This window comes from Watersipora subatra, chromosome 10, assembly GCF_963576615.1.
Source record: "Watersipora subatra chromosome 10, tzWatSuba1.1, whole genome shotgun sequence".
Lineage (NCBI taxonomy): Eukaryota > Metazoa > Bryozoa > Gymnolaemata > Cheilostomatida > Watersiporidae > Watersipora > Watersipora subatra.
The window spans coordinates 27,025,140-27,051,342 of record NC_088717.1 but is presented as its reverse complement, the minus strand read 5'-3'; the positions used below and the strand labels follow the sequence as shown (position 1 = coordinate 27,051,342).

Genomic DNA, 26,203 nt, shown 5'->3' with positions numbered 1-26,203 from the left:
CCGGAAGACACAACAGGAGTTCAAAGGACAGAGTGCTGAGGGCTCAGCATGTGTACTTCGCTATACTACATTGAGGCTATGTATTCCCGATGTATGCAACTGCAAGTTTACATGTTGCTGTAACGTGCAGGTGAAAGAGACATGAAAATGTGTCCATCAAAGAATGGTCAATGTGTTGGGTTTCGTCGCCAATGGTTTGCCATCATGTTCGACCATATATTATCGTTGCACTAATCGAACTGAATCACGTCAGTCTTGTAGTTTGACAGTAGAGATGAAGATGACACCACATAGATAATGTTAAAACAATTTATACCATCGATATCGATTTTCTCCGGCATAATAGGATGAGATCTACGATATCGTCCTTGAAACTGATGTATTATGGCAACGATTATTGGCTATGCCTTGACCGTAAGTCAACGAACAGTTCATCATCTACATTTGCCGCATGACTGCTTTGTCTACGTGGCATTGATTGCTTTCCTTTGAATCGACTAGTGTGACAAAATCAAGTATAGTAGCCATTCCTACAACATATCTGTAGAAGCTGTAACCCATCATCGAGATTACAGGGAGACGTAGAGAAATGAGGAGTCGCGTGAGACTAGCGTGTAACTAATGATCATTCGTACCATGCTTATGAATATGCCATTATATGCATGTAGAATTGGATTAACATAATGCTTAGCTTAAACATATGAAGTGCTAAAACACTCCAACGGCGAGTATAAAGAGGAAATTATCTGCTCATGTCAGATATAATAGCTTGCCTATAAAGCTAATAAACTAGAGATTCGCTCATGATTTTGTTGCAATAAATACCATGCAAAGAGGCCAAGGTAACGATGTCTAGTGTTTAGGGCATTGGGCAATGCTTTAGTCAATAAAGAGGCTGATCATCTAAGCTTATGTGTTCTTCACTATATTTCATATGTTACGACTATTTATGATGATCCCAATAATCTATCCCTATAGGTTATATTTAATAACTTATAGGGATAGGTTATTGAATATAACCTATCCCTATGGTTATATTGTCGAGTAGTACCTGCGAGTCATGTATTGTCCAATAATACATATGATGAGAGTATGCTGTCCAATAATATCTGCGAGGTAATATATTACTCTATAAGGTTACACATTCAATGCTATTTTCAATAATCCTTTGCTATTATTAGTAATCATAGAAATAATTCAGGTAAAAATAGCCTTATTATTTCTGGTAACTTTTAAAATGGTGATAACAAAATTATCCAATCCTCACACAATTAAATGACCAAGAAACTGGTCTTCATGTCGATGTGACTCGAAGCATGTGATGAGTTCTAGAGAATCAAACGTCAACCTGAGACCTAACTCCGGCCCTCTGGCCGCGCTAGTTGCCTGCATTGCAATTCCTGTTTACAAGAGAGAGATGGTCAATGAGAAGGAGATGACTGCAGAGGTTATTTGACTGCAGAGGTTATTTGATGCCGATAGAGGGTAAGGCCTCTGGATTCATTTCATTCATATTTAATCAAGACGACAAATATTTTAGTAAAGACATCTAGTTGTGCGATCAATGACACGAAAGATGAATTCCAAGCCATAAAACTGAAAGCAACTGAAACACACATGTATTTACTATGGGTGCAATCTTCTGTAGCAACTACCTTGTATTCCTTTGCTTACCTCCAAGTCTTCAACTCTTTCGCGGGCGAATTTTCAAAACTAAATCAGACTCCCATGGGCGAATTAATATTCCAAAAAATCAATTTTTTGTGAAAGGTTCATACACTTTTCTGTGTGTTATTATGTGCATATATTTATGTTTAAAGGTGCATATGTATACATGTATATGTCCATAGGCATATATATATTATAAACAAATAAAATTGTATAACATAAAATATATGCTTTTCATAATAATTGCATATTTACGGATGATATTTTCGAAAGCATTCTCCTTTACAAAAGCCCAAATCACAGTCTTTGCACCATGTACTTATTCGTATAACAAAGAGCTCCCACAAAGATGTACTTCCTAGATTGACAGGCGCAAAAAACTTTTCAAAATACTCTTCTGGTTAAGCATCTACTGGAGTAAATACTGGGCCTATCACTGCTATAAACTGCTGAATTGTAGGAGATTTATCTCTGTTTATGTTGGTTATATTCTTCCAGGCACTGGCATCACTCCTACTCACATCCTCATCAATAATGCTACCAGCCTTTTCATCACTGTCACTTCCAGATGTAAAGTCATTCCAATCACAATCCAAACCTGATTCACTGTCATCTCTTGCTACTAAATCTAAAAAGTCACTGTCAACTCTGAATCCTTAGTAATTTCGGTACTAGTACTTGCATTATTAGAATAATCTCGGGAGGTTATTTTAGAAGTCGCCATGATGGTAAACTAAAGTCAAACTCTTGAAAAATTCGGTAAATAAAAGCTAAAACCGAACCAAGAAAAAGATAAGTTGATAAATTATTTAGAACAATTTTCTAATTTTTTTCGAAAGTTTATTTATTCATCACTGCTAAAAACGATCGTTTTTTTTAACCTTGAAGTCAATTTTTGAGGCTAACCGAAACTACTATATCGTAGCTTGCTATTGGTAAAAAAAGTAAACAAAAAATGGCATTTAGCTAACCAGAAACTGCAATAATAAAATACGTTACCGAATCGACAAAAACGTCACACTGCCCATTAGCAGCCGTATCACAAAGCGACAAAAACGCCGCTCTGCCCGCGAAAGGGTTAAAAACAGATTAAACTAAGTTAGTGCAATTCAGAGTAACTCTTTTGGTGAGTAACTCTATTGGTGAACTTGATGGTGTGAGAAGGAAGCATCAAGTGCTTCCATCATGAATATTTTACTGCGTTATTAATGTAAACTTGTTTCTTTCTAGTTAACTGTATCCATCTTGATAAATATAACTGAAACAAGTTGTTCTTACTGGTTTATTATTCATAACGATCATATCTTTTCTGTTGCACTTTAAAATTGATCAAATTTTGCATTATAAATCTCGGATAGAGATAGTATTTCAGACCTATGTAGGCACAAAACATTCAACACAAGCTGTCGATGGTATCGGAAGCAGCTTCAAAATGACGAACTTCATTGGCTAATGGTATTGCTGACATATGCATTTTCTAGAAGTGACTACTATATTTTATACTGTTTTTATATTATTGTTTTTCATGTTTTTAAAAACTATATGTTTGTGTTATACTACCACAATAGTTTTCTTTGCGACTAATAAATAACTATAGCCAAAATATTTCTGAACATGTAATTTCATTGGATATTATATTAGGGTATTATTTCAATATAGTTTGTTTTTTTAAATTTAAATATATGAAATGTGCATTCTGCTGCAATATTATATTCATTTGGGCCCTCGAAGAAGAATCTATCTTTGATAATGAGCCAAGTTTTGACAAGAGCTGAAATAGAAACATAAGCCTGCTCCAGCCCATCAGAGCCAGCGGATCATAAATACACCAATATAAACCTGTTGAGAAACCTTTAGTGATCTTATTCACAAATGGTTACACCCACTTAGATCCTCAGTGACCATGAACTGCAGGAAGGAGCTACTATAGATAGAAAAAATTTGTTTTCCCACTCACTCAAAGCAGTCATATCTACTACCGTACTCATAGAGGACAAGAATTCACCAGCCCACTCTGTACGTTTTTTTATACCCGTTCATGATTATCAAAAATTGAAAACATGCATTCAATATAACATTGTTGGCCTTATTTTAATATGAAAAAAAAATTTGTAGTTGCAAGCTCACTTTTGGCATGAATTAAAAAAAATTAAAATAAAATATCGAGAGCTGGCAGTGGCAACAGTTATTGTCAGACATGTAGATTCTTTCACTTTGAAACCAACTAAAGACAATCATTTAAAGCAACCTTAAAACGATAGTCTTTTTCTCTTGTTTTAAAACTTCTCTTTAAATATTAAATAATGTGTGTATTAAGTTGGTAATCAAATTACATATTATTTTTAATTCATTTTGGGTTGATATTTTTACTGAAGAATAATTTGTTAGATTTAACAAAATATTTTTGTGTGTTACCGGTAGGTAGACGACTTGGCTGAAATGTAACCGTTGAGCGAATATGGAAAAAGAGCAATTTTTAATTCCATTTGGCTTGAAATTCTTTTCAATGAGCAGCCACTACATATTTTTGTTTCCAGATGTTGTCAGTGTTTCAGGAATGTTGGTGAAAGATATCACCTGAAATGTTGAGAGAATGGTTAAACAAGAATAGGCCGAGCATTGTGATGATGCTCTTGTTATGACAATCGCTCTTTTATCCCAATCGCTACGATGCGCTCTCTGTTGTGATAGTCGCTGCTTTAACGGCCGATATAATGAACCCATACCCCAGCTAGTACATATGGCGACGCACTACCAACTTTTTTGTATCTGACTGAATCAATTAGCGGACGACAGCTGTGTAGTGTTGTTTAAACTATCTCGAATAGTTTTAGTAGGAAGAGATTCTGGTATGCTTGAATCATATATGTTAGACGCTCACTCGCTCATAGTTTCACAAGTATGTCACTCCGGAAGATTATCTTTTCACCGCGTGTATATTTATTGTTTATGCTTTGAGAAATGAAATATTTTTATTTCCTGTTCACATCATGTTAGAATGCCAAACGAATTCAGTAATATAACAGTTACTCATTTGAAAAACATGAGGCCTTACCTAGTGAAGTGAAATCAAGGATATTAATCCAATATAAGACCCTAGATCATAACTGTTGAGAGACGCTTACAGGTTTGTAAAAATTAGGTCAAGAGTTTGCTGGCTAAAATTATATTCTCAGTAAAAAACAGGAAAACACCAGGTCACCAGGTGGTCATCATTCTTTGAAAGTGTAATAACAGGTATGTTTTATACAGTTAGAGGTCTTATGAAACCGAACTAATAACTAACAATAATTCTTAATAGTTGTTAACCTGCTTCAGTTGTTTATTGCAATCAACTTGCAACGTCAACCACTTTTTTAAAGTAATTTGTATCTCAAAGACTAACAGTAATCGGTGTTAGCAATTTTAATCTTGAGTGAAATTTAATTTGAGCTTTATTTAAATGAACTAGATATAATCGGCACACCAAATATCATTCAGTATCTCATCTACACATAGGCTACATACCATACAAGATTCCAAGTTGTAAGCCTACAGATAAGCTCAAGTGATTTTACCAGCTCAGAGTTCTACCGACCAGACCATATCTCATGCAGGTGCTAGAGAAAGTTTAAACCCAGCGCTTGATTACCTCGCTAAACACAAATGCATATATTTATATTATTTATTATCATGGCAATGTGAAAACCTTGTTTTTTAAAAGTAAAACACATCATTGTAGAAGTTAGCTGCCTACAGAAAGTGAAAAAGAGTGTAAACAATTGTACTCAATTCTTGCATACTAAAATGCTGATGTATAGAAGAAGCCTTGTTTGCTTAGTCACATTTGATCACAATTTCATTTGGTGGAAAAGTTTGATGAGTGGGCATCTAGGAATCCATGCCGTGGAAAATAGATAGTTACTTCACAACAAGTTGTCAATGACTACTACTGGGGGGTAACTGCATCCCGTTGATCTATTATTCCTGAGATATAGATCGTCAAAAGAAACAAGCGATGTCAATTTAGGTCACCAGGGTTGCCTGCCAGAAGGATATACCGGTGATAGATTAGCTAACATGTCTAATTGGGAGTAAGAGGTTTTGACAGCAACGATAATGAATCGACAGAACAATAGACTATGGAAGACATGAGAAGCCGAGCATCAAGAATCTTAGATGACATGTTCCGCTTTCGCTAGAGCGCTGACTAGACTTCACATTTATCGCTGGCTGGGTTCAAAGAGCAAGCGTAAAAATGATGCTGATGGCTAAAGAATAACTGGGAGAGTTAGTCTGTTGCCCGGAAGATGATTGAATAAACCATTATAACACTCGAATCCTGTGCAAGCCGATATTAATTTGAATAATCATTGTTTAACGGCTCGGCTTTGTTAAGCTTGTCCTAGTGACACTAGAATGAAATACCAACTAAATGCAAGCTATCCAACGTTCTCCCTCCCAAATATTTCTCACATTGTCTATACAAGAGCATGGTTCTTACCACATGACTCCTTGAGCCAATTAGAATGGCTGTGGCTGGTATCGCTGCCTCAGCCAGTTGTAATCTCGGGCGCATCGCTTAGCCTTGACGTAGTGCACAATTCCTTGGAGGAAACAGAGAAATCCTAAAATATAATGAAAACAGGATATATTCCTCCCACTTTGCATCCTTCAAGAGAAAAAGTGCATGTATCATTTAATGAATGTAACAAGATCTGAAAGACAAGAGACACAAACAAATTTCCCTTGCTAAGGTCTAGCAACCTATTCTACGATTAATAGACAATAACAAGAAAAAAGATAGAAAGAAACGGACGAGGTAGTTGTCTATTGTTTATGTGTACAAGAGTTCTAGGCATGGCCTGAAGTTACCTGTACACTAGTCAATTACCTGTTGCAATACACCGTGATTTGAATAAAGCAAATCTCTGTGATCTGAATCGAGCATATTTATTGGTGTCCTTAGCAACAACCGATAAACAAACAATAAATGTTCAACAATTGAAAACTGCGAACACTGTCATGCGATGCAATGATACCCTACAGGATGAAAATATTCGCAGAGTTATGTTTCGTGCAAATCGCTGTTTTCATGCATATGCACGGACTAATTTATTCGTGAATGAACACAATATCTCTCTATTAAGAATTAACTCTATTGCGGCTAGCAATAGAGTTAACCCTTCACATGCGTCCACCGCGTGTTCAGGTTTCTATTTAGCCGACAACTACGAGTCGATCATGCTAAGCTATAAATTTTTTGCTGAGTCCAGAGGTTTTCACGATTATTCATCGCTTTGGAAGCCTTTGATGAACGAACAACTTGTGGGTAATGAGTAATGAGTTTTTTTAAAACCATTTACTAAATGAATAATTTAATTTTACTTTGGTAAAACAAAATATATATTTTTTCCATCGCTACCGCTTCGTTATTCGTTTTAGTGTGAGAGAGGAGCCCAATAATCTGCATGACCCATTTGCACTAAACCCATTTGCACGACCCATTTGCAATGGTTGGTCATCTACCCCGTGAAATAAATAGAGTAAGCAGCTTTTTCATCATACACGGGGAGGCACAACGACTGCAAGGGTGGTGGATGTCATTCCTAGAAGATCACCAATCATTCAGGGAGGTCTTGCATCTGAGCTAGAAGTAACCGCAGCTGCTAACGAGGAGAATATATGTTTTTAAAAAGGAACAAGAACACCTTTACAATTACAAATTTTTGGCCAACCAGTAGAACGTTGCAATAGTAAGTCACGAGGAGAGTTCTGATAATAACTTCCTTACCAGCCTTGTAGTAGCGAAATAATCGCCTTTAACATCTACCCAAAACAGTGACAGCGATATAGCGCTGCTATTACTAAAATAACTAGTCAGAGAGCACAATGACAGCTAGTATTTACTTATCAAGAGTATCAGTTTAATTTTATTGCCAGACAACCGCCATATGGGCCAAACTGTTTATATTTACTCCATTCATTGTTTGTAAAATATTTTTTGTATTTAAAATATTGTATTTGTACAGTCAAGTTTGTAATTAATTATAATATATTTATACATGAAAATATCTCTATATAAATATCTCTAAAACTCCTAAGAAATATCTATATAGATTTATATATAAAATATGTATTTATATATTTTGAATATACAGTGAAACTCGGATAACTTTTATGTCGATCATGCTAAGCTATAAATTTTTGGCTTCATCCAGAGGTTTTCATGAATGTTCATCGATTTGGAGGCCTTTGGTGAACCAACAACTTGTGGTAAGTTATGAGTTTTTTCAATGTAAAGAACTGCAGGAGATCAACAAAACCAATAAGACCTATCTATAATCTAGCATTGAAAATTATTAAGAAGTAGGGTTGGAAAAAACCACGGTTTTTATGAAAAAACCACGGTTTTTATGAAAAAACCGTGTTTTTTTTTGTTTGAACCGGTTTCTATGGTTTAAACGGTTTTTATAATTTTACAAGGTTTTTTGCAGTTTTAAGTCTAATTAACATCACTTACTATAGCTGCATGATTGAGTATTGAACAGACATATGTGGAATCAGCTATTAAAGATGGTACTGTGGTACTTGTTATGGTAAAAAAGAGAGAAAACAAATGGAAATTTCAGAATGAGTCTTAAATCAAACATGATCGATGAAATACAGAGCAGAAATCTTATCACATAAAGTGAATATTTTACATACAGCTCTACATATAAGTAGGAACTTTAATCCAAGTGATTAGTCATGTGGTAATGTAGAGCAGAGCATAATGCAGATGCATTGCTAGTGTTTGGAGCAGTGGCAGATAACTCAACTTCTATCACCTGAATATTAGCATCACTGTCTAAATTGGTGTTTTCAGCTTGACATTTTGCTACGTGAGCTTTAAGCTTATCTGCGTAACCTCGCGTTACTACAGCACACCTATTACGCTTTGCCTTAAAACCTTTGCCTTTTGCAGTTCGAATGAAAAAATGCCAAACAGGATCCTGTTTGCGAGGCATGTTGGAAATTTGAGGCACAACTTTAACTTTTCAAAACACAATAAACTTGATAAACTAAATTCTAACAATCCAACTACTTTGGCTTGTGCCCTATAAATGAAATATTAGTTTGCAAACTTAAAGCTTTTGCCCAAAAGGATTTTATTGTTTTAATTTTTAACTGTAAGTAATCCTTTCTCATTGGCCAAACTTGAGAAAGTATTCATTCATTATTAGAGACGATGATTGGATTAGTATATATTTCACATGGTTTTTCTATTTCATCAGTAAAGAGATCATCATATCACTTGATAAAAGCAATTGAAAATGAAATTCACTAATTCATTGTTGTGCTAGGATTTCATGTAGTTTCAACTTGAGCTCTGTCATCAATTTACTACTGTGTCCAAAATAAACTTCCACAGCTGATAATTACATATAATTGCATTTCTACCGCACATGAACCGCTAGGCGCTTAAAATATCATGTTTTTCACAAAAAATAATGAAAAAACCATAAAAACCGGTTTTTTCGGGCCGGTTTAAACCGAGCCAACCCTGTTAAGAGGTTTTTAAGGCTGACTTGAAACAAAATGAACATTAGTTATTTGGTATCAAAATGTTCACCATGTCTTACTCTGCTGTGTTGTAGGTGCAAAATATGTGAAAACGTGATTACAAGCTCTTAGTAGCTCAAAAACGAACAGTTAATCGCAGCCAACACAAAACAGTTGTAGGTTGGAATCGCTTTCAAAACGGCTCAAATGTGACGTAGTTGAACACGATGCGCTTCTGTTTGCATTTTCATTCATCGAAATATTTTCACAAATATACTTCATGCATTCAATATTGCCTATTGTCCTTCCGCATCTATTTTATTATCATTGTAATGCTGTCACTTTGAGCACTGATATCTCAAAACCTTGCCTCACAAATCAGTTTTTTAACCTTAGCTCAAGGGGGTGCATATCATCCTCTGATTAATTTAAGGAGCCTGTCGGTCACCTGTGATGGTCGAAAAATGCTGCAGAAGTTGTTCGCACAATTTGGCCGGAAGTACAGGTCACATGATCAGATTATGACTAGATGATTATACCAAGCTAAAACGGAACTGTACAGTAGCGAGCATCTATATTTGATAAGGGCCAGTAGTGAGCATCTATATTTGATAAGGGCTTTCCGGTAGAACCCGAAGTGTTTGTCATAAAACTAGTGCTATGAGAAGTGTTATATTGAGCCTTTTATTGGACTTTAATTTCACGTGATAACGTCACGTGTCAAAACAATAACCATGGCGAGTTGAGCACGTCATCAAAATAAAAGGATTCCAACCCACGGCAGTTTTTTTAACTGTTCGTTTTTTGAACTTTTAAGAGCTTGTAATCACTTTTCCACATATTTTGCACCTATAACACAACAGAGTAAGACATGGTGAACCTGTTGATACCAAATAACTGTAATGTGAAATTTGTTTGTTTGTACTGACTGGACTGAAATTTGTTGGACTGTATGCGTATAACTCTATGCGTATAACTCTATGCGTATAACTCTATGCGTATAACTCTATGCGTAAAACTCTATGCGTATAACTCTATGCGTATAACTCTATGCGTATAACTCTATGCGTATAACTCTATGTGTATAACTCTATGCGTAAAACTCTATATTTATAACTCTAACATTATACATGCATTTGCATTGATCCTCACTCCTTCAGATATGTTCAATCTAAGGTGAATATAAGGTAGTTTCTGACTGTATTGATTTCCAATTATATGTTAAGACTTGTAAATTATGATTTCCTAGCCCAAGCTCCAATGCTGAATAAGGATAAGGAGGCACAACATCTGTAACTTTTCTAAGTTTTGGGACACTCTCAAAGAACGCATTTAAACTGTTATATCTAATGGCAGCCATGTAAGATGAAATTATGAAAGCTCAACATTTTGTTTTTCTCTAACCGCATATTACTGGAACGAGCTAACAAGTACACACAAACGTTTATTTGGTTATATTTGTCTATGAAGGACTAGAATTTATCACTTTCAACCCTTTATCAGATCGTCAAAAATATTCAAGACACATCAAATGCGATATCATCGCATTCTTAAGGGCTCATGCGGATATGGCTTATGTTGTCAAGGGGCGAAGGTCAAAAGGTCATTGCTGCTGCAATTACAGCTTACAGAAAAAAAGGGTATAAATCTTTGAGTTGAATAAAATGTGATATAAATACAACAACAGTTCTAGAGTAGAACATGTTGTCCATGAGTTATATCTAACCTTTTAGCTGAAAATTAATACCTCAATACAAGTATAGCGATATATTAAATGAGTCCTCAGATCTAAAAAAACTTGTGGTTTCTAGAATTATTAAATAGAATCTGTTTGAGTAGGCTTATACAGGAAAACGGCTGCAGAAGTGAAAAGATGAAAGCTGGGATGAACTTCTGGTACCAATCCTAGGATTAGATTCGACAGGGTTCAATGTCAATATAATAATACTGTAAATATGTATCTTTGCGATAAGTGGCTTCAATTATCTAACAGATAAGAGCAAACCAAGTGATAGTCTTGACATTTAATATTAAATTGAGAACAAAAAAACACTGCGGTGTTTCAGACATCTAGCCAAAAATAACCAGACCCACAGCGGTAATGATGAGCGCTTAACAAGCAAATAAATGGCATTCTGTTTCATGATTGATCGCACCAGCTGGTTTAATGTTTCTGATTTCGCTTTAGCACGATAGAACCCAGTCATCCAAATATGCTATCTCAGAGCGAAAAAACAAATCCTGCATTGAAATTTTGTTTCCGTACAATTCATTCACCATGTGGCCTCCGCTAACAAATTTCAGCAAAAGAATAATTGAGACTGGAGTGTGTCTCGTACCGTAAGACCAGCTGGTTGGGATTGGAGTGTGTCTCCTACTGTAAGACCTGCTGGTTGGGACTAGAGTGTCTCGTACCATAAGACCAGCTGGTTGGGACTGGAGTGTCTCGTACTGTAAGACCAACTGGTTGAGACGGGAGTGTCTCGTACCGTAAGACAAACTGGTTAAGACTGGAGTGTCTCATACTGTAAGACCAGCTGGCTGAAACTAGAGTGTCTTGTACCGTAAGACCAGCTGGTTGGGACTGGAGTGTCTCGTACTGTAAGACCAACTGGTTGAGACTGGAGTGTCTCGTACCGTAAGACCAACTGGTTAAGACTGGAGTGTCTCGTACTGTAAGACCAGCTGGCTGAAACTGGAGTGTCTTGTACCATAAGACCAGCTGGTTGGGACTGGAGTGTGTCTCATACTGTAAGACCAGCTGGCTGAGACTGGAGTGTGTCTCGTACCATAAGACCAACTAGTTGGGACTGGAGTGTGTCTCCTACTGTAAGACCAGCTGGTTGGGACTGGAGTGTCTCGTACCATAAAACCAGCTGGTTGGGACTGGAGTGCGTCTCCTACTGTAAGACCAGCTGATTGAAACTGGAGTGTCTCGTACCGTAAGACCAACTTGTTAGGACTGGAGCATCTCGTACCATAAGACTAGCTGGTTGAGACTGAAGTGTCTCGTATCGTAAAGCCAGCTGGTCGGGTTGATAATGAATGGGAGGAAAAGACAAGACAAATGACTTTACAAATAGCGACATTTCATTTGCCTTTCCTTTATGAACATAATATTGCAAAACTTCGCAAAAAAAGTGTTTGCGGTATATTGATACCGTTCTGACATGACTGGCAATAGCAACATCAATTATAATATTTGCGGAATATTGCGTAGTTGAAAGATCAATTCTCGATTCATTGAGAAGTTTTGTGATGGGGCTTCATTGAGACAGGGTGAGAAAGAAAACCGTGTCTAATCCAAATGGATCATGAACCAACTCTGACATGAGCCAACAGGTGATACTATTCTTAATAACGACTGCTTTCGCTATGCAATCAGAGAAAGCCGGAAGCATAGATCATTAATGGGCTGTCAGCTTAAAATCCACCCTATAAGTTGGAATGATAGAAATGAATGACCAACAGTTTGTTAAGGATTACCTTAAGCTAGGACGCAGATCAGTGGATCAGCACAATATTATAGCATGACCTACATTTCATAATAATATACTAAATGATATGTTTTTAAATAATATAATAATCATAAATGATAATAATATAATAATAAATAAATAAGAAATACTTATTTTATTTAAAGAATATTACATAATAATTTATATATCGACATTATAGCATAACCTACATTTAATATCTTTAATAACAAATATAATATTTACTTATAATTTAAAAACAAATTACTTCCAAAAAAGTAAAAGAAAAACTTAGCCAACAGCTGGAAAAGACGTTTTATTCTTGTAGCTTACAAATAAATTCTCTGTCAAAGTCACGACGCTTGACATCACGAGAGAGTGATAAATAACTGACAACTTTGAGTTTGAAAGATTCGTAAAGAGGCAAGAAATAACAGTTACAAGATAGCTGATGAGGTCAGTTTCAGCATCTCATGATTCACCTCTGTCCTTGCTCATATATACGAAGGCCTAAACTCACAAATATTACCAGCCTGATGCGACTGCCTGAGCTTGGGTCAGTTTATAACTAAACAAGAAAATAAATGTGAAAGCATTTACGGTTAAATACCTAGCAACCTGTACACAGTCATACCTTGACATACGAGCTTAATGCTTTATGGGACTCAACTCAGATGTCAATTTACTCGTATCTCATAGATTATTCCTAAATAAAATAACTAAATACAAATTAATCCATTAGCATACTCTGAAAAAACACATAAAACAGGATATGATGGTGGAAAAACGAGTTTCAACTGTTGTAATTCAGTATCGACACTAACAACGTAACAAATACCTATTTGATTGTGATAATTTGCAATAAAATGTTAACATTATTATGTACACGACCATAAGTTTTTACCTTTGAGACACACGTAGTGGCTAATGGCGGTCTGAGAGAGACTTGACAGCAACACTAAACTTTTGCCACGTTACGTAACTGAAACTTTGAACTTAACTCGAATGAATTCAGATTCACTTTAAATTCAACTTACTTGAAATTAAGCTTACTAAACACACGCTAAAAGTCAAGTTTTAATCTTCTGCAAAACTTACTTTAATTTTGTCGTTTTAATTTTTTATTATCTGCTTCTGGTTTGGTGCTTTTTGCTCTAATATGTGGCCAACCTTTTAAAAACTTTTTCAAACTCATTCGAGGAGAATGACTGAGTGATGCCGTTCTTGAAAGAAGCTCACATACTTAGCCATAAGTGGCCATCGAGAATCCGCCCGTATCATATAACAAAGATTACTCGTATGTCAAGGAAGAAACTTGCTCGAAATGCTCCGCGCATCTCGATTTTCTTGTATGTTGGGCACTCGTATGTCGAGATATGACTGTAAATGGTATGAAAATATTTCATAATCCTATTCACAAACTTTTATACCAATTTAGAGCAATACTCATTAGGATAAGTGCAACGAGGCTAAACAATACAAAAAATGGTCGCATGCTAATGTAGGGCCATTTTATTCAAGTTACAAGTTTTATACGTTGTAATATTTCAAAAACAGGTCTACATATAGTAAATTAAAATTCAAGCTAAAAGGAGGCTAATTTCTTTTATTTCAATACTAAAATATTCTTAATAGAGACTTGGAGTCGTCCACTCACTGTGTTTATAATTATGATCAAAGATAAACATTCTGTTCAAAGACTGCGTGCAAACGAATTGGAACTATTTATTTGCAGCAACTTTGCTAAGAAACTTGAAAAATTTAATTTTTCTGAATTTATACGTTTTACGATTCACTTTTAGATCAATTTTCACTCATTTGTATTTTTATTCGTTTGAGATTATCCATTAGTACACTTTCAGGAGGAAATATTCAGCATTTTGTTACACTTGAAACATGTGAGTTTAACATTTGCTACTCGATCACTCAGAAAAGACCTTTCATACATTCGGAAAACACAATAGATTAGGTACCTGACCCTGTTTGTCCAAGTGACATTTTGATCATACTTAAAGGTTGATTTGCAACAAAATTCACATTACAGTTATTTGGTATCAAACGATTCACCATGTCTTACTCTGCTGTGTTGTAGCTGCAAAACAGGTAGAAATGTGATTACAAGCTCTTTAAAACTCCAAATCAAACAGTACTTGAACATTGCGGTTATTGTTTTGACACATGATGTTATCCCGGGAATTGAAAAGCCAATAAAAGGCTCAATACAAAACGTCTCGTAGCACTAGTTTATGACAAACACTTCGGGGTTTTACCGAAAAGCCCGTATCAAATATAGATGCTCGCTACTTTACAGTTTTGTTTCGGCTTGGTCTAATCGTCTAGCCGTAATCTGATCATGCGACCCATACTTCCTGCCAAACAGCGCGAATAATTTCTGCAGCATTTTTCGACTATCACAGGTGACCAACAGGCTCGTCATGTTTATCAAAGGATGATATGCACTCCTTCGAGCTAAGGTTAAAAAATTATACAAATTTTTACGGTGGGTTTCAAGATATCAGCGCTCAAAATGACAGCATTACGATGATGATGAAATAGACGCGTAAGGACAATAGACATGGTTTTATTGAATGCGAATAGTATATGTGTGAATATATTTCGACGAATGAAAGTGTAAACAGAAACCATCTTGTTCAGCTATGCCCCATTTGAGCAATTTTGGAAAGGGATTATAATCTACGGCGTTTTCATGATGGCTGCGATTAACTGTTCGTTTTTTAGCTTTCAAGAGCTTGTAATCACATTTCCACATATTTTGCACCTACAACACAGCAGAGTAAGACATGGTGAATCTTTTGATACCAAATAACTGTAATGTGAATTTTGTTGCCAGTAAACTTTTGACAATCGTGCAGTTTACGGGTTTAGGGATGAGGGTAACACAGATACGCATGGCTATGAAAATGGATCCAAAACCATTCAGTGCGCTTTTGGCCCAGGTGAACCTCATTCTTTCACTAAAGGTCTCCAGACTTTGGTAACCAAGGATTAGCATTTAGTTACCATTATCTGACTTATAAAATAACGACACAGGCTGTAATAATCTATTAGCGCAAGGTTAACATAGTTTTTCCCAGTTAATCAACCAATCACAGAGGATATGTTTATTAGTTACTATGTATTAAATTTATTAATGTTATGGGATGTTCATTTGTTGAAGGTGATTACGTCGGCTAGTTAATATATATATTTAAAACGAAATGATTATGTCGAGCATTTATTCATCGTCACAATTGGCCCCAGGGATTTTTATTGTACAGCGCTGATGTTAAACCAGCTGCCCATGCGTTTAAGTTAATTCACACCAAGTTAAATCCAAAGATCGCTTGTGGAAACACAGTTATATCAATGCATCTTACTTGACCTGAATAAAATTTACTTAAGTATTATTGCGTCTCTTTGAAGAAGACTATTACATCAAAACTGTTTTTAAAATTACTTTTGCAAAACTTTGAAGTGGTGAACTATTGGCCTATTAGCCGTTTGCGAATGTAAATAACCGATGACATTCTGTTAAAGGATACGAAGACACAAAAGCTGTTAACAGCAATATTCAACGTCATTCAGTAAAAAGCCGGTCACGCTCACAACTCGCTTTTGCCAGAAAAAGTTGTCATCACGATAAAATACGAAGAGTTTATTTCAGCACTCAATGGATTAATGGATTAATAGCCAATCTGTCATAAGAAGCTCAGACAAAATCAAGTCGTTAAGTAAAGACTTAAAGACTAAACGCGTATCCCAATCTAACACCTCTTGATATTTTATTTCCATATAACATATCTCTTTCCACTTATAGCTGTTGGTGACCAACTGTGCCCCAGCTGACTATGATATGAAAAGAGGATAAGGCCGAGTATTTACCTAATCCAGCGATAAGCCAGCATGAGACAGTAAACCACTGGCTGTTGCTCAAAACCACGTTGTCATCGGTCGTGTCGCGGAGGAAAGTGATTGGACTGTCTGTTGTGTTAAATCCCCAAGCAGTCTCGGTGATGTATGTCTGGTGCTGCAGATGTATGATATCAAAGTGAGTCATTTCTAAAGGACATGCCAAGAGGGCATGGATAGGAAAGTCAGAAAAATATAACTCCAAATGTTTGTTGGTTACAGGCTAACGCTAAATAATCAGATTAGCACAGAGATAAATCCCAATAAAACAATGCGTGCCTATCAGACTAGCAACCAACCATAATTGTTAACTTTTTGCAACACTTTAGCAACTTGCAGCAGTTTTGAAACACGATAATTTAGTTATGATATCAATAAAAATGCATTAAGACATTCACTACTATATTATGATACTCACTACTGCATTAATATATGCACTACTACATTAGGACATGCATTACTGCATTAATATATGTATTACTACATTAATATATGCACTACTACATTAGAATATGCATTACTGCATTAATATACACACTACTACAGTAAGACATGCATTACTGCAATAACATATACATTACTACAAGCACGATTACAGTAATATAAGCACTACTACATTAATATGTCCTACTTTAAGCTTATTTTGAGTTCAGTGTGAAAAAGTTGAGTCGTGATAGCACTGCAATAATGAGCAACATGCCCATCTGCTAGGTTCCTGCTGACCGACAGTGCAAATAATAATGTTTCATTAATATTTGATCCGAATGAAACTGATCTGCTTCATACAGCGGAACCGAACTAATACATAACTATGATGAAAACAGGAAAGCAAGTATCCTCAAGATGTTCCAGATTAAAGACTGGAACGTTGATCAAGGTATATCTAGTAAAGAGTCGCCCACTCTTTAGAAAAAAGTAGACAACTCCATCCTACACTAATGTGTTAACTAAAAGGCATTAATACTGAACTGAAAACAGCATATAATAATCCTAGTAAACCTGCAAGAGGAAATACTCCCAAATAGTGGGTCATTATTACTTTTGCCGAGTTTTCAGTATAACCATGTTTTACGAATTTGTTTGAACTTAGAAATCGACATACACCAACAAGTGTTAGCAAATATTTGCTGCGTCACTGAAATAATTCCCAATATACGACGTTTAAGTAGTAATTCCCAAGATACTACATACCAGGAAAAATATTCAACACACAACGTCAACGTACAAAAAGTAATTTCCAACATACGCTTAGACTAACCGTTTTAAAGATGTGATTGCATCAAAAGTCGATCAAATAAAATTAAGACCAATACAAGGCTAAAACATCAGCTACAAAGTGATGTCATTTTTGTCTTTGTAGACTAACTCTGTCCAGAAATATCAGTGTTTGAATGAGATCATATTTTGAAACGCTCAAATTCGAGCGGGTGCTTTATTCGTGACGTGTATAGTGATACATGTGAAGAGTCTACGAGCGATAAATATAACATCACCTCTTTAGCCAATCATCAGCACAAATTTTTTATATATACAGTAGGTCGTAATAAATGTTATTGCTCACAAAATGCATTGTCTGTGAACTCGAAGATGCTCATCGCTAGGAATGTTACTCAATTAATAGATCGCACATCGACATCCGCATTTACTGAATTAATCGACATCGTCAATTTCTCGAATTACTGCATCGAAATATTTTATTGATGAACAACAGAATTGCAGTGATGCTGCTAGTTTGAGCGAAGGCGACTCAGTTTTCTGAGCATCAGGCGATTAAAGATTGGGGCAGACAGCTTCTGGCTAGAGTTGACAGGCATAAGCAGCGTTATGCTGCAGAGGAGGATAGGAGGGCGGAAGTAAATTTATTTTGAACTTTGAGTCTCCTATATATGTATACTGTTGTGTTTACATTTAAATTATATTTCCCTGTTTGAGGCTATAATGTAACTTCCTGTGCATGTGTGCGTGATGCAGTTGCAATGAGTTCTTGGTACAAAATAAACTATGTTGATTGTTAAATTAACGGCTTTTTAATTAATCGATAGCATCTAGCAATATAATGGCTTAGATCGATGAGCAAGTGTTAAATATACTAAAGGTAATAACTTGAGTACTCATGAATACATTTACTAATTAATAAAACTATAAGATTTTGCTATCACCAATCATTGTTTCATAACTTTTTTATCGTTTCACCTAGCTATAATATTAGCTTCAAGTTTTCTTTGACAATTTAGCTAGTAAATTAGATTAGTGATTAGAATCCACTTCTCACTTGTAGAAAGTGAGGAAAATGGATTGATCAATGCTCATCTTTAACTCCTAGAAACAAAGCTTCAAATTGTTGGCTTGGCGTACTTATGCTTTTGTTAAAAAATTGTTCATTTTGTAATTTTACACTCTCAATCTATCTAACCCTCAAATCGAAAGCTTCCAATAGATACACGTTAGAATGACATGTATTTATGAATGACATGTATTTATGACATTTGTTTTACTGACTACAGAATGAAAACAGGAGCAACTGTGTCAGTCTGGAAACTGCCATAAATGGGGAAGAGAAACATGAATGTGTGCTGCACAAACCATGATATGTTTTGGTTGAGTTTGCTGCAGTAGATTAATTTGTCCTATTATGTGAGCTGAAACTATGTGGTGGCAACAACTTGGATGGATGTTATTAACCCTTTGACCAGGTATAAGCCTCCCCAAAAACAACCGAAACTCATGTAATTTATTTTCGATAATTCAATAAAATCGATATTTTATGAACATGCATAGCTCAAATCTTAAAGTTATTTTTATGAACAAAATTTTTTGTACATATACATTCATTCACATATCTACTACTAAAAAAAAATTACAACCATGAGCAAATGTCCCTGTATGAAATGCTTGGAAGCATGTTTTTTCGGTAGAGTCAAATGCTATAACGTAGCCGTGCGAGCCACCATAACGATCGTTTTCTCTGCATATTCCAAGTATATTAAAAGTCCAAAAAGTTTACATCACTTCTATCATTTGAATTAATTTTATTCTGATCAGACAAAAAATCACTAACGATCGCAGGATAAAATAATCTTTTATTTTACCGTTTTGAAAGTCGAGCCGATGTTGACGGGTTTTTCCAACTTTTAATCTTTTCCAAGGAATCGCGATTTGTTTAGCTTTTAGCACAAAGCAACGCCTCTCAGATAATCGTTTCATATTGTAAATCATCGACTGATATCTTGTTGATGATATTTAAAACTTACTAGTGTTCATATCCTTTGTTTAACGTTACTAGGCGACAGCTTTATAAACGTCTACCGAAATAGACATAAATGTCGTTTCCCCACGCAACCGGTAAACGACATTCTGGTCGTTTCCCCTGCCAAAAGGTTAATAAAAACTTTATGCCAAAATAAAAAATTTTTGGTTTGTAAAAATTATAAAATAAAATTGTTGAAGATAATACAAAAGATGGTTTGCAGAGCATATTGAATACATCATAGCCTTGTTGCCACCTGTGCTGAAATCATGTCTGATAGATGGATTTATGAAGTGTAATCAGAGCTGTATTGACAGTTACTTTTGCATAGCTCGACTCAATTCGAACACCAAATAATAATGACCATGCTAATAAGTGAAAACATGTGAGTCCGTCAACCAGATGCAAGAATGGCTTTATTAACCCTTTGCCAGAATTGGTGGATTAATTGATTTCAAAGAAATTGACGTTGTTTTGCATTCACTATTTCGGTCAACCTATAAAAACCATTTGTTTTGTACTTGAATCAACTAATAAAAAGTGACAGTAAATTTTTGTCTACAAATTGATACTAATAATGACTAGATAACGTTGACTATACATGACTTTTTTAGGGATGCAGTTGGTTTCGCCATATATTTGAACATCTTCTTTTCAAAGATGCGACTTGCTTATTTTATTTAGTAACTATTTTCCGGTGAGGGTAGCAACTGAGAACTTCGCTAATACAAAGGCCGTGATGAAATACGTTAACTCGACGACCAAATTACCGCAGACTGGCAAAATCGTAGTCAGTACCCAGACGTTTACACGGCATTTAGAGGAAACTAATATGACAAACTTATAATTTGAGACATTCATAATAATGTATCTGTAGCTAGATTTAAAATTCTATCCTAGCAATCATGAGCAAATACAAAATAAAATATAAGCCAATAGAGCCGCGTAGGACTAGACTTTTATCGCAATAGCCGATGTGAATACGAGAAATAGAGACAGATTGTTTCACTATATACATCATTTCAGGCAAGTCGGGGCACGTCTTTTTTTCTGAGGGTTTTTAGCACGATCAAATTTTGTCGACTTTAGTCGTCAAATATCATGACAATGAGATCGCCTAAAACAATAAACAACATATTAACTGATAGAAATAGAAAAAAATCTGTACTTTCTGTTAAAATCAACTAAAATTTGATGCAATCACATCTTTAAAGCGGTTTATAGAGTGAAGTTTGATCAGATTTTTAACGAGCTTAAAAATGAACTTACACACAATTTTAGTTGATTTTATCAAAAAGTTTCGGTATTTTTCTATCATTTGCGATTGTTTTTGATGTTTGAGTGATCTTACTGCCAGAATGTTTCAAGATTAAAATCGATAAAACTTGATCGCGATTAAAACGCCAAGAAGAAAAATATATATATGTGCGATATGTGCGAAATGATGTGGCTAGTTGCTAGTCACTGCTATAGTTGATGTCGGCTATAGTTGATGTCGGCTATAGTTGATGTCGGCTATAGTTGATGTCGGCTATAGTTGATGTCGGCTATAGTTGATGTCGGCTATTGCGTTCAAGTTGCAGCGTTATTCTGTCAGTCTCTTCACAATTATAGACGTCATAATTGCACTTTTGATTGATCCGAGAATTTTAATCGCGATCAAGTTTTATCGATTTAATCTTAAAACATTCTGACAATCAGATCATCTCAAAAATCAAAAACAATCGGAAATGATAGAAAAATACCGATACTTCCTGATAAAATCTACAAACATTTGGTGTACGTTCATCTTTGATCTCTAATTTGAGTACGCACGACGCAATCCATCGCCCAACTGGTTAGATCGCATGGGATCGCAATTTTAATAGTTGAAGGAACTTCTGAAATATGTAAAAGGTGAAGAGGTTAAGGAAATGTGATGGTATACCATGACAAGGAACGCCCACTTGATGACAGACAGTCCGAATCCAGCGATAGCTCCAGCACGGCCAGCAATGGTTGCCGTAAGACAGCAAAGGGCAGCGAACAGTCCAATCCAATTGAAGAGCAAAGCCACTACAAAAGTACCATCTTTCTTCCAATTCTCTTACTAGCTCTTGACATATTGTCTTCAGCGAGTTGGTGCCAGTTAAAGGTCCAACAGATCCCAAATTTGAATGGTCTTAGAACATTGTTTGAAATCAAATATATTATATACTGATATTAAATATAATATAAACTGATTTTAAATACAGCATTTTCCAGCATGAAAGTATAAAACAAACAGCCTGATGTCGGAAAAAATTTCTTTTACTTGATGAAATGCCTATGTTCAAAATTTTCCTAGAAAGATTCTCAGTCAATGATAGGTTCGTATGAGACGATATATGAAGACATGGGTACAAACATTCAACCTAGCCAATTCCATTTCTTTGTTTAAATATTAAAACAATGTTCAGGCTACAGTTGAGCTCCAGCAATAAAGGTTGACGTTAAAAATTAGAGAACAAAGTAGCAGATATCATAAAGACTACGAACGGTAGATACCTGAGGCAGATACCTGAGGTAGTGAGCACCTTAGGCTATTTCTATTTTACATAGACTTAGACATTTTAGTGCGCGAGCAAGAGAGGTCTCAAACTATTATGAATGAGAGAGTTATGAATCGCAACTGATGTGAAAGCCTAGAGAATAGCACATGTACATTGGAAAAGAAAAACATTCATAAGCTCACACATTTTAGTTAGGGAGGTAACTTTATTTACAATTGCCTGTATATATATACACAGAACATGTACATGCATCAGTAGGACCTATTGTTATATATTATATATATTGACCAATATATCTAACACCACGAACCAAACATATTCGCTATATTCTATGCCCAAGCATGCAATACTTTCACAAATCCTTACAGAGGTGCTTATTCTTTACTTTTCAAGCTGGGAGTACATGTATTGACCTTGAACTTTGGTATTAGCAGTGATAGACCACGAAAAACAGCATTCCACTAACTAGCTATTCCCTGGTGTTGCCGTGAATGCTAACCTAAACAAGTGGATGTTTCCTAGTGATAATGCTTATGTGATCAAGGTCAGGTTTGAATGAACCTTTTCTATTTATAGTATACATGAAAAATGATAGCACAATTATAGTAGGTGTATAGTTTCCAGTAATTCGCCGAAATACAAGTGCGGTGAACTCACCCAATCAAATTACTGCGTGCAAGCTATGCCAAAGTTTGCAAAACAAATAGTACTATGTTGGCTACTGTTAGCGAAGGCAGGTGCCAAACACATCTGATGACTGCACGGGTGTGAAACAAGACGCCTGCATAACCTGAATTTGAACTGCGAGCTGACTATAACGAACACATACTTAAGCAATAAACCCCAAAAACCACATAGCTCTGCTGCACAAATATAAATGTGCATATCCATAAATGAAAATGAACATGCCCACAGACGTCATTATTTCATTATATATATTTTGTTAGATTTAGAAGCCTATGAATAATCTACCTATTATAATATCAGCCACCTAGTGAGGTAACGGTTGCACTCTGGCTATACCTGAGCTGTAATTGCCTCCTTGAGGAATTGTTAGTACGATGAAACCATAATGCATTGTTGTCTATTGACAGCTAGAGACTTTCCTAAAGATACTTTACAGCCTACAGGCCGCGACACCTTTACTATTTTTTCTGAGTGATGGCTTGAAAACGAACAGCCTAAAGTCAGTTCCAGATACACCTATCTACTTACCACATTTGGTGAAGCACATCGGTAAAAGCCATTTGAGAAATTGCTTTAAAGAAGAGTTCTTACTGTGAACATCAATTTTCTTGAAAGCGTTCCTAGCAAATTTTACCCCGAAAAACACTCGCAGATCGAACCATAATAGCAGCATTTAATCATCCAATCATCAAACATCTGATCAACTGAGCATGCACATACTTTGAGTTTTATTTTAAAAAAAGACATGATTACAGAGCGACGTTTCATCAAAATGGTTTGTCACATTAAATTTTTGTGGTAGGCAACCAAAGATGAATGTATATGTAAACATTTGATGTAAGTAAAATATGTCTGGTGATATGGCTTTTGGCTCAATGGAAGAACAGTAAAAGTCCGGTTACAAGAACAGCTCGGGGCTTACCATCGCAGATACCTGGTCGCAGCTCTCTATGAAAACTCAAATGAGCTATGTAATGGCACAGAGCTATTCCTATCATAGCAATTAAATCTTGCAAGCTAACACTGTTGTTTTCTATCACAATAATGTAGCCCCCTTGTCCTATTCTAATTTGATTACAGGTACAGTGAAACTGGGCTAACTCGACCTTCGCGGGACCGAGAGAAAGTGCTCGAGTTATCAGAGCATTCAAGTTATGAGAACACTGTCACAAGTGCATGTATTATTGTATTTATCAGTACATATACAAATTATATATAAATCAAAAGGATTGATTGCTTGTTGCAAGTTAAGGGAGCTCTCATGTAATGTTTTAACAATTTTTATCAGAAAGTATAAATATTTTCCTTTTATTACTTGAGATTCGTTTGTTTGTTTTAGGTGATGTGACTGCCAGGACGTTTTCAGATTAAAATAAGCAAAACCTGATCGCGGTTGAAACTCTCAGAAAAAAAAAACATATTTTTTTGAGCGTTTTAACAAAAACCAGTTTTGCCAATTTTTCTTTTAGTTTATCTGAAGGTTACCTCACTTCTCCTTGCTTGCAGAGGGCTATCCCCAAGCAGATGTTTGGTAAAATTCAATTTTTTGCAATCCTTTAGAAAAGTCGTTAACGAAAATATTTTGCCGATACTGGTAATAATGATGCCTAAGAACTACTAAAAGTTGTTGTTTATCTCTATGGCTTGAAATAAAGTGATATTCTAAAGCGATAACAACTGTCTCGGTAGCCGTTAGGCAAAAAACTGTTTGAATTAACGAAGTTAAGGTCGAGTTATCTAAAGCAATTTGCCATTGCGTGGGAACGGACCAAACAAATCCGTTCGAGTTAACCATGTGTTCGAGCTATCCGAGGGCGAGTTATCCGAGTTTCAATGTATCTTGTTTTTCCGACAGCGATATAGTTTTTTCCTCATAGGACACATTCAGAGGCGCGAGATTCAGGCACCAACCTCCTTTTAGTTCTCCATATAGCGACAGTAAAAACTGAAGCCTTTGCCATCTGTACGTCTGATTTTATTAAGACTATTTTATTGAAGACTAATACACCGACAGTCCAGTGTGTCATGAAACATCATCAGGTGTAATAAGTATATGTATAATTATTCATCAATTCGGCAACGTGGTCGAATGATGCAGTTGGAAGTGTGCCTGGCTGCAAAAAGGTATTTCCGGGCGATCTCCTTCCCCAAAGCTTTTAACGACACGGCTCTTATTATAGTAAAGACTGGTCTGATGAAGATATTTTAGCCAAAACAAAACAACCAATAATGGGAAATGGCAGATGCTGGTCTATACACCATTTCATTAAAAACCGTAGAGCGGTTATATTGCGACCATCGAAGCAAGATAGCTAACAAGTCTGTAAAAATTGGGAGTATAATTGACTTGGAGTGAAACCTACCGAAGAAACAGCACAGAAACTCGAGTTCGGTACCAAGAACCTGTCGTTGCAGCTGGGCATGGCTCATGTTACTCGGTGGGGCCGACTCCTCTCTCTCAGGGATTAGCATGGCTGGGCCACCCTACACAACCGACAAAAGTAAAAGCGACGTTTCAAATTTGATTAGAGATTACAACATCAAGGAACTGAGCTAAGCTTTGTAGCCATTGACTTATTCACTATAATCCTTGCACACGCCTCTATTCGTGAAAGAAACAGAACAGTTTCCAATGCATTTGGATGCGCTGAAAACTTCTTTACCATTACCATTGGCTGTCCCACAATAAATTCTATTGACTATGCCCGAGATACACACATTGCATACATATGTTGCAAAAGAGCGAATCACGTTCCAGTGTGAATAGCAATTTTCTCTTTTTCGCCAGTAACAGCTGGTAATCACCCGTGCAAATGAGCGTTACTAACTCATATTATACACTAATATGTTGGTATTCTCAATGATATAACCGTAAATGGTTACAGACCCTTGCACTCACATTAATGATTACAAGTCTAAAATAGTTCATCTTCAGATGCAAATTAAATATACATTTATTAATTTACTGCGCTGAGCAATTGTGATAAAACATACTTTATTAGAGGGTAAGATGCTAAGCTTCTTCTCCGACAAAGAAATAAGGCATGCTTATGAAGTTTTAAATCTGTGCACCAACAAACAAGAGTTGCTCACTCCAAAATTGCTGTAGTAACAAACATTTCTTGAAAATCATGTCAGCAATAGCCTTTACCATCAAATTT

The 26,203-nt window shown here is 35.8% G+C and overlaps 1 protein-coding gene across 1 annotated transcript in view; it reads right to left on the bottom strand.

The window, feature by feature from the left end:
• LOC137405696 (NEDD4 family-interacting protein 1-like) overlaps positions 1-26,203 on the bottom strand; it is a 39,016-nt gene that overhangs the window by 5,749 nt on the left and 7,064 nt on the right. The window contains exons 4-7 of the mRNA XM_068092051.1: positions 25,406-25,526; positions 21,752-21,879; positions 16,551-16,695; positions 6,152-6,275 (exon numbers count right to left, since the gene is read on the bottom strand). Coding sequence (XP_067948152.1) covers positions 6,172-6,275; positions 16,551-16,695; positions 21,752-21,879; positions 25,406-25,526 — 498 coding nt within the window. The 3' untranslated portion in view covers positions 6,152-6,171. The remainder of the gene's footprint in view (positions 1-6,151; positions 6,276-16,550; positions 16,696-21,751; positions 21,880-25,405; positions 25,527-26,203) is intronic.